This window comes from Camelus dromedarius, chromosome 8 (genome assembly GCF_036321535.1).
Source record: "Camelus dromedarius isolate mCamDro1 chromosome 8, mCamDro1.pat, whole genome shotgun sequence".
NCBI classification, from domain to species: domain Eukaryota; kingdom Metazoa; phylum Chordata; class Mammalia; order Artiodactyla; family Camelidae; genus Camelus; species Camelus dromedarius.
The window spans coordinates 19,163,787-19,173,516 of record NC_087443.1 but is presented as its reverse complement, the minus strand read 5'-3'; the positions used below and the strand labels follow the sequence as shown (position 1 = coordinate 19,173,516).

The window sequence follows — 9,730 nt, the reverse complement described above, 5'->3', positions numbered from 1 at the left end:
CAAATAGAAATCTTCCTAGTTCTTGGTATGAGTGATTTTTCATTGAAAGTTGAACATTTTGGATATTATATTATGAGATTCTGGATCTCATTAAGTCTTGTGTCTTAGCAGGCTTCCTCTGAAACCTATTTTCTTGGCCTTAGATACTGCTCCAGCTGGGGAGCAAGACATTGCCTCATTACAGTCAGATGGAGATGGAAGTTCAAGTTCTCTTCTCTCCTTAGCTGACATACAGTTGTCACTGCTGGGTGGAAGCTGGGAGTCCAGGCTCCACTGTAGGCTATGGTGATACAGTCCTGGCTAGGAAGGGGAGCATGCTGCTACTCCTCTTTGTGTATTCTCCACTGACAATGCAGGATGGTGGGTGGAAATGCATGAATGGCCTCAGTTCTGCTGAGAAGTGGTCAAGAGTCCTGTCATTTAGGATTCCTCTGACCCTGCCTAATGGGAAGGGGCAGAGCACCTAACAGGAAATGGTCATGGAGCCCTGTCAGCCCCAGGTGGAGGTAGAAGTCCAGTGCTCCCATGTGTCCTCTACTCACACTGCATTGGGAAGAGATCCCCTTTACCACCTGACCTACTGGGGCACTTTGTTATAACCTGGGAAGGGTGGAAGTCTGGGCTTTACACATTATCTTTGCTGGTGGGAGGTCTTAGTGTTTTTTTGTTTTTGAGGGTGGGGTTGGCTTAAGTAGATTATTTATTACACAAAAGTTTTTTGCCTTGTAGGCTGCCACTTTCCTAGTCCTTTGACTAGAGAGAGCAGGCTTTTCCTGGGCCCTTCTTTATCTGTACTGACAATTTCCATGTGGCTAACCACTATAGGATATATGAACAGTAAGAAAATCCAGAGAACTCATCACTGTATTATTGTTCCTTGGTTCCCAGAATTCCCCTAGTCAGTCTGCTTTTTCTCCTCCTCCTTTCAGAGTCTTGTGTTTGTTTTATATATCATGTTCAGGGCTTTTAGCTGTTCTTAGCAGGAAGAACAGGGAAAAGTTTGTCTACTCCATCTTTTGGAATAAGAAGTCCTTTCTCTATTATTTTAGTGTGTGTGTGTGTGTGTGTGTGTGTGTGTGTAGAGGGGGATAATGTCTTTTAGAGACATTGATTCACAGGTGAAATGTAATGTCTGGGATGAATTTCAAAATAAATAGGGTGCGTAATGAGTAGGAATACAGAACAAGCGAGATTAGCTATGAATTGAAAATTGTCAAAGATGGGTGATACGTAACTGTATGGAGGTTTATTGCCCTACTTTATTTCTCTGTGTCTAAAATTCTTTCAAAGAAAACCATTGCTTGACCACCCAGTCTGAGTCATATTACAGGCTCTGGTCTGTGCTCTCCACTACAGCATAAACTTGATAATCAGGACCCAGCCCATCTTGGTCACAATTACAGCTCCAAAACTTAAAAGTGACTGGTACATAGTTGGCACTCTAATACCATGTTTCCTTAAATATAAGATGCTATAGATTATATCATACCTTTATTTTATGTACCATTAAAAAATACTTCAAAGTATGATATACCATCAATTTTTAGACATATTTGGATTTCAGATGCTACAATGTGAAAAAAAAATGTTCACTTTGGAATTAATGAAATATAGTATCTGTGGAATAAATGAATACTCCCAAGTACCGTGAGGTCAAGATTATGATGAAGATACTTCATACATACATATTCAGGAGCAGATCGGTGTATATTTTTGAGGGTACTAGTAATTCTACAGTGAATAAATTTCTCTCCAAATATTGAAATTTTATGCCCAACTTTATAGATTATTGTTACAAATCTTAATAGAAAATGCAACATTCTGACATGATAGTCTCCAACTTTTTACCACCAAGGATCCTTGTATTATTTTATCCCCAGGGTTCCTGTATTTTGAAATACTTTGATACTGAGTAAAATTCATTTTTTACTTGACATCAAGTAAAAGCTAATTTTCATTTTTCATCTATTAAATGTGTAGTATTCATTCAGACTGAGGCGATATAATTCCAGCTAAAATAAAAGAAACTTGACCTCCTACCTACCCTCTATGGACTCACTATAGTGAAAAGGAACATCTCCACTTGGAAATCTACTTTTTAGCCTCCAGTGCTACTTTCTCAGTATCCAAGAACCAGTGGAATTGAGATGGCAGGTACTCAAGATGGGAAGGAGCTGAATGCCAGCTCCTATATTAAGTCAAGTCAAGAAAAGGCATTTAGGTACTCCACCTCAACCTCTTAAGTTAGGCCATTTGTTTACATGACTCTCCAACAGAGAAAGTTGTGTAAGGGAGTTCAATAGTCTGGTGAACTGACATGGTGCAGGGGTCCATTCAAGTTTCCAGATTGTTAGCATAAGAATTCAACTGCTTTTCCTAGGTTGCATTGAAACAGGGTAGTAAAAAGAAAATGCTACTTGTTGGGTTTTAGATAACTTACCCTCTCTCTGTGCCTCAGTTTAGATCTGAGTGCAGGGGACAAGTCAGTTCGTATCTGTATCCCTGAGCAGAGAGCTCAGTGGTTGCCCAGAGAAGTCACTTATAAGTGTCTAAGACTTATGAATATGTGAATGAATGGAAGGACACTGCTCCTCAGAGCCTCAAGACATCTTCCCTGATTCAAGCTCTCTAGAGAGAAGATGTAAACTAGGCAAAGGGAGTGAATGCCAGGAAACATGACCTCAGGAACCTGGCAAGGGGAAAAAACTAATGCAGCTAGAATTCTCTTTACCTTTGGAAAGTTCCTTATGCCAGTGACTATCTCTACATCCCTATTAACTACTGTGGAATAACAAATCTATATGCCAAAACTTTCCCCAAATGCCTAAGACACACCATGAATTTTTAAAATGAGAGTAGGCATATTAAAGAGGTGGTGACAAGGGGACGAGAATTTCTTTATTCTCCTCCTATAAAAACCACGAAACATTAGCACAGACCTTTCCTTAGCCCCAGGTTCAAAGTCATAACGTCACAATAACCCTACATTTAAAATAAACAAGAAAAACAAAACCAGGTGTTAGATGAACAGTTTAGGTTGTCCTGTTGGGTAAACCTTCCACTCTCAAGGCTCAGCAGATCCGTGTGAATCTGGTGAGGGGGGACTAAGGGCACTTTGCTCTTCCTGGGCACAGAGAACAGCAGTGGGTCAGTGGATTTTGGCAGTTTGTTCTAATAAGCATCACATTAGGACCCACTTCCTGACCCCAAAGGACAGATTAAATATTCTGAGCTCAAGTTCTAGGAATGGCAGACAGAGGACTCGGGTGGATCCACAGGGTTGAGAAGGAAGTACAGGCCCTCTTACTCTTTGTTTGGAGCGAACATACTGATTCAGTTCTTCCTTACGTCAGAAGAAAGCCGTGAGCATGCAGCCACACAGACTGGAGAAGACCAAAGAAAACAGGTAACAGTCTGTGCAACCGCTTTCCTTCCTGTTGAAGTTTTAAAGAATATACTCCAACCAGTTCTTGGCTCCATCATATTCCTGGAGCGAGACATCTTACTGTTTGGTTTCCAAAGCAATATTTATTAGTTAAGTCCCTGACATAGCAATCTGGAAGCTGGTTAGATCTTCTTCTTGAGCTCCCTTTTAAATACTGATTTGCCTGCCTTTAATGTCACTTCAACCAGCAAGAAAAGAGATAATTTTTTCAGAGGCCATTTAATGTACCCACTGATAACTAACCATTTGTGATAAAGAATAAGCCATCCCAGGATCTCAGCAGACAACAAGAGCGTCAGAGCCTTTGCCGTGAGATGACAAAGTAGGTCTCCTTCCACAGTGAACTCCTGGAGGTTGAGATGGTATCCCTTACCTCTGGGCATCTGTTAGCCCATTGGGAAAATAGGCTAAAATACGTAAAGCACCTAGCACAGTCCCTAATACACAACAGGTGCTCCATAAATGTTTCCTGGTCAAGGATAATAGTTGGCATTTATTAAGGACCAACTGCGTGCCAAACCCTACGTTCGTTGCTTTATATATAGTATCTCTCAATAGGTGCTGATAGCCCATTTTCTAAATGGGTTAATAAGTAAGGCTCAGACATTCCGTTTATTTAAAGGTTAAAATGTTAGCTAGGGATATAGCTAGCATCTGAAGTCAGCTTGTCTGATTTAAAACCTCATACTCTCTCCATTACTCCACATCGTTTCCTTAAACTTATTGTACATTTGAGTGAGCTAGACACTGAAAAGCAAGTGCGTTATATTAAAAACCTAATAATTCTACACTAACAATATCCTTTCATGCCCCAATAGATTAAAGAAGGGAAGGGTAAACAATGTGGAATAAAACAAACTCCAAACGAAGAGAATAAAAAGGTGCTGTGAAATGTTTTAAAATAGACACGAATGTTAATTAGATATCTGATTTTTCCCCCCTCTTTTAACAGAGGGCCTTTAAGAACAAAGTAATAATGTTCTCTTCACCTTCCTCCCCACCTCAAAAATGGACATTTGTTCTCTTCACATTCCATCTGATCAAACTGTCCTGATACAAGGATGTACTAGGACAAGTCAGTGGGCAGGTTTTATTCTTGGAAACCCTTCAACAGCAAGAACGGCAGTCAGATAGATGGCCTGGTTGCTCAGCATGTTCGGTACTAAGAGGTGAGTCTTAGATTCTGTGTTCTGTAATATTAGGCTGGATGGTCTTCTTACCTGGATTTAATGATCTCTCTACCGCATGTGCACTTAGTCTTGGGGCTGGATAAGAGGGAAAGAATTTGGAGATAGATAAAAAGAAATGAAATGTGCCATGAATGCTTAACCAAAGCATAGAATGGGTTGGGAAGGAAGAAGACTTTAGTAGCAGCAGAAATAAAGCCAGACACCTTGGACTCAGAGAGATGATTAAAAATCTTAGTTCCTATGGTAAAGAACTTTGTCAATGACAAGTGGCTGCCTTCAGGTGCCGAATTCCATTAACCACTCAATCTCTATATAACAAAAAGAGTTAGAGACACTGGTGGAGGCTCCATTTTTTCCCTGCCAATATTGATACCAGGAATTTGGACTGTCTACTTAAACTCCTTATTAACAGGATTTGACCACCAATAGCTTTTCCTGACTGTTAACTATAAACTAGAACTTCAACAGTATGGTTTAGGATTGCTTTAGAAATATAAATACATGCTTTTGTGATTAAACTCCAGTCTCAATTAACACAAATTGGTATTGGCTTTTATTTTAACTTCCAAGAGACATTATTATTTATGTTTCTGGGCAGTTTTAAATGGACGCAATTGTAAATAAAGGATTTTAAACAGAGCCCCTGATAAAGCCTAAACCTAATCATTTTCCACAATTCCAGTTTTATTTAGATTTTACGTGCTTGCACAGAGACACACTTAAAGAACATATATTCATATATATATAAAATATAAATGATATAGGAGTTTCTGACAAATGATTTGTTAATGAAAATTTATTAACTATATAACCTTTGAATACCTGAGAAACTTCAATATGTACAAATCACCGCGAAGCTCCCAGTTCCTAAACTTTGGTTATGTGAATATGCTTCAAGCACCAAGGAACAAACCCTAACCCTAACTCAAAAAGAAAAAGAAGCCCAAGAAACAAAAGATCATTTGCGTCTCTTGAATCTGTTTGTTTTTTAAACACCATTTGGGAAATTCTCTTTTATTCTTCATTTCCTTCCATCTTGGTCAGTTTCCAAAAACAGTATCAAGAAAAATTGATCAGGGGAAAAAGGACAGACAAACCATTACAGATAGAGGTGATGTCTCAAACTAACTATTTCTGGAAATTATTCTGTCTTAAATACAAAACTGTTTTAACCTAGGAGACTTGCGTTATGTAACATGTATGGGGAAAAAAACCCAACTCTTAATTTTCAAAAATCAAAAACTCCAACAACACAATCATAACAAGAGTTGGGGATGAAAGGCTCACAGGGAGATCTTGAGCAGACCCAGTTAAACAGATTCTAGAATTTCTGCTTCTTCCCTGGCATCACTGGTATCTGCTGGCTGCAGAGGCAATGTATGTAATATACAGGCATCAAAAAAGAGCTGAAAGGCTGAGCACAACCTTTCATGAAATTTCACAAGAAATCTGATGGGCAAAAAAAGAAAAATCAAATAATGAAGACTGAAACAGAAAAAAAAAAAATGGAAACAAAATATATCTGAGTCTACTTAAGTCAGGATGGAGGGGGTCTGGATTTACAAACTGACAACTGCATGTGTGTGGAAGGGACTGCATCCTTGCCTACAAATGTGGATTATATACACATTTATATTAAGTCAGTTCTTATGTTTACACCTGACAATTCAAAAAGGATGTTTCTGGCAAGAGGTGGAGGGAGGTTCTGTTCACACGGCTCCTCAGGCCCCAGTCCTTTGTCCTGGCTGGCTGCTGGTCTCTGCACAGGCCTCGACAGCGTGGTATATGAATGGATAAAGCTTGATGTCTGGTCCGGGGGTGGAACAGTTTCTGCATTCTTCATTGTAATATCGTAGCAACAGTTTATACACTTCTCCTGAAGAGTAGAAGGCCAGAGCAGTTTGGCACATTAAGGTGTGTAGATGGATAAAACTACTAAAGAACACTCTGGTTTTAGCTTTAGAAATCTACAAGTGTGCTCAAATTTGGCCTTTGAAAATAGAGCACAAATTTCATGAGCCTGGAAAGTCCTTCCTGACATAAAGTTTAAAAATTTATAAAAAGCTTAAAGAAACTACTTATTAGCTCGTAATTGCAACAGGCTATACATAGTCCATCATCTAATCACAATTTGGGAGTTTGTGGCAACTGCCATTTTACATGCAGCTCCCCCGATAGCAAGGCCTTTCAGGGCCAGCTGAGAGACAGCGGATGGAGCACGCTGGCATCTGAAAACATGATTCAGAGTGAGGCCTCTCAGGTTTGAACTTACCCTCCAATACTTTCCCTCTTTCAGTTTTCTATATGCACAAAAGTGAAAATGGACACTGATTCCAGCTTCTTGGCCTTAACTTAACAAGCTGACATACTTTTTCAAGACTGAGGATGAAACTTCGCCAGAAAAAAAGATTCTGCAAATGTTGCCCCTGTAAGACTCTGTCCCCGACCCCCCTACCCCAAAGTCACACTTTTTTTTTTTCTTATCCACTGTGATCTATCCTGATTTAGCAAGTGCTCCTCCTGGATGTTGTACAGTCCATCTAGATACCCAGTGTCAAGACTGTCCCCTACTTACCGACAGTCAGTTTCCTTTCAGTAAGGAAAGTGTGCATGCTGTAAATGTCTCTCATCAATTCTGAGTCCCCAAAGGTGAAATAAACTACATCTCGCTCAGCTACTGCAGCTGCCAGTATCTGTATTAAGGCTGTAGCAAAGAGAAAAAACACAGCTATATTATGACACTTCCCATCAAGATACCTTTGGTTCTTTCAACCTGCTAAATTACAGCTGGTGTGCCATAGCTTTATCCTGGATTAAAGATTTATAAACCTAATATATATGTTATTAGAAATGGCAAATACAGGCTGAGTATAAATCATCTAGTTGTGTGATTTTCCAGACATGCTGCTGAGAGTATTATTAAGCCACAGAATTCCTACATACGCACGTCTGTGGGAAAACAAATAAAGGGAGGTGCGTTTGAGGCAGCACAGTCAAGGCACCAAAGTGGTATTTTTTTCACTTATATTAATCTGGAACTAAAGTCTTTGTGTTTGCTTGCTTGATTTGGTTGTTTTATCTTATTACATAGTCACTGGTTTTCTGTATCAAAGGAGTCTCTGTGAGTTTTCTCTGATCAATGTACTTGGGAGGTTCTACTGTTCTCACTGACCCTATAGAAGCAAGCATTCTCCAAATGGGTTAGAGAAGACATCCTCACCCCTCCTGCACTCCCACCACCACCCAATCACTACAGCAGGGAGTGAATGTTACTGAAAACACTGGATGGTAACTCTGGTGTGCTGGAATAGGAAAATCATCGAGAATCACAATCCCAAGGGGTCAAAGCTACAAATCACTGAGCCTGGAGTATATTTCCAAAAATTAAGTTCCTTTATAATGTTCATCTCAATAGACAAAACTTATTTTAAACAACAACAAAACTGAACATAGGTACAATAAGTGCCCTTTTGCTAGTTATATATCTTTTCCCTCATAAAAGGGAGGGTGGGGGTGGGAATCAAACTAAAACATTATGGAGGAGAAATACAGTTTTGATTTTTGAGAGCATGTTAATATTCTACATAGTCAAAACACAAAATTAAAACAGTAAGAACGGGAATGGGCAGGAACCTATCACTGAAAGCAAACTAAAACAAATGAGCCCAACTTCATTTCAAAAATTTAGCACTATAGGGACAGGAAAAATGAGAGGATGAAAAGTAAGAGCTAATCCAAGTAACTTATGAACACAATATTTGAGTAATATACCCTTAGTCTTGGGCAAGGAGGAAAAACTGCAAATAAGTCTCAGACTCTTTTTACTAGATTTGCTTACCATAGTAGTACAGGTGAAGCAATTCTCAAACCATTTTAAAATCTATTTCAGGACTGAACAAATAATTCTATCTGTTGATATTCACAACATTGTAAAATGACTATAACTCAATAAAAAAAAATTTGTTGATATTGTTGGCAGCTGTGGTTCTCAGTATGGAAGAGGGAACACACAAACATGGAAGGAGGAAAGACAATAACTCTGTGGGAAAGACTGAAATGGAAGGCACTACTGTGTACTTATGACTTCTAAAATATGTACGTGTGTGTATGTGTGTGTGTGTGTGCGTGTGCGCATGCATGCACATTTCTTAGTTCTGTCTGCTGAAAGGGCCAAAAAGCCATCTCAGTAGCAAAGAGCACACTTAATGCCCAGATCTTGGTCTCTAATACCATTCCCCCTAAAAGGAGCTGGGTTCCTGAGGGAAACACCTGATTCCCTGGTTGGGATAGGGTAGGTACGAGACGAACCCAGGACGTTTTGTTATACCAGAAAGTAAAGAAGTGCTCAAAAACAGATGAAGGAAAAACTGATAGGTGCTTGTCACAAGGATACAGAAGCCAGTTCCAAGGAGCTCCCACTTGCAAATCTGGACAAGCTAAGCACCAAAATATGTACAGTAATAAATTACAAATTATCAAAAAAAATAAAGTCCTGAGTCCACAATGATAATACATAATAAAAAAAAAAAATAGAGGAGAGGAAGACGGGCTCTTGTTCACAGGATAAAGCCAAAGACTAACTGGTAAGTCTGGAGGGAGTGCTAGAACAGACTAATCCACTTTTTGCAACCATCATGGTAAAGACTGGATCAGGCAAAAATCAGTAAAGGATGCTAAACCTAAGGGAAATTTTGTCTTACAGTTTCTTCCTACTTATTAACTACATGAGAGTAAAAAAAAAAAAAAAAAAAAAAAAAACCTACACAGTGGAGAAATCAGATAATACTTTGATTGGGTGATCAAAATTAACATCACCAATGGGGTCAGATGGCCATCAAGTACCTCCTGACACTATCACCCATGCAGTGCTCTAATCAAGAATCCATAACCTCCATCTACTCATGAGGAAATAGCAGATAAACTTGAGGAATGTTACATTTGTCAAACAGGTCAATGTCATAAAGACGAAGGCTGTGGAAATACTCCGGATTCAAAAGGAGGCTGAAAGACATGACAACTAAATGCAATACCTGACCCTGGACCCTGGACCAGAAGGCAAAAAGGCCAGAGACGGTTTGACTAGGGCACCTGACAA

At 39.3% G+C, this 9,730-nt stretch overlaps 1 protein-coding gene across 3 annotated transcripts in view; it reads right to left on the bottom strand.

Moving 5' to 3' along the window:
- Nucleotides 1-5,165: 5,165 nt before the first annotated feature.
- The window catches only part of PARG (poly(ADP-ribose) glycohydrolase), a 109,309-nt gene continuing 104,744 nt past the window's right edge, over nucleotides 5,166-9,730 (bottom strand). For all 3 annotated transcript variants that reach the window (XM_031460964.2, XM_010985309.3, XM_010985310.3), the window contains exons 17-18: nucleotides 7,211-7,339; nucleotides 5,166-6,511 (exon numbers count right to left, since the gene is read on the bottom strand). In XM_031460964.2, the coding sequence (XP_031316824.1) occupies nucleotides 6,357-6,511; nucleotides 7,211-7,339 (284 nt within the window). In that variant the 3' untranslated portion in view covers nucleotides 5,166-6,356. The remainder of the gene's footprint in view (nucleotides 6,512-7,210; nucleotides 7,340-9,730) is intronic.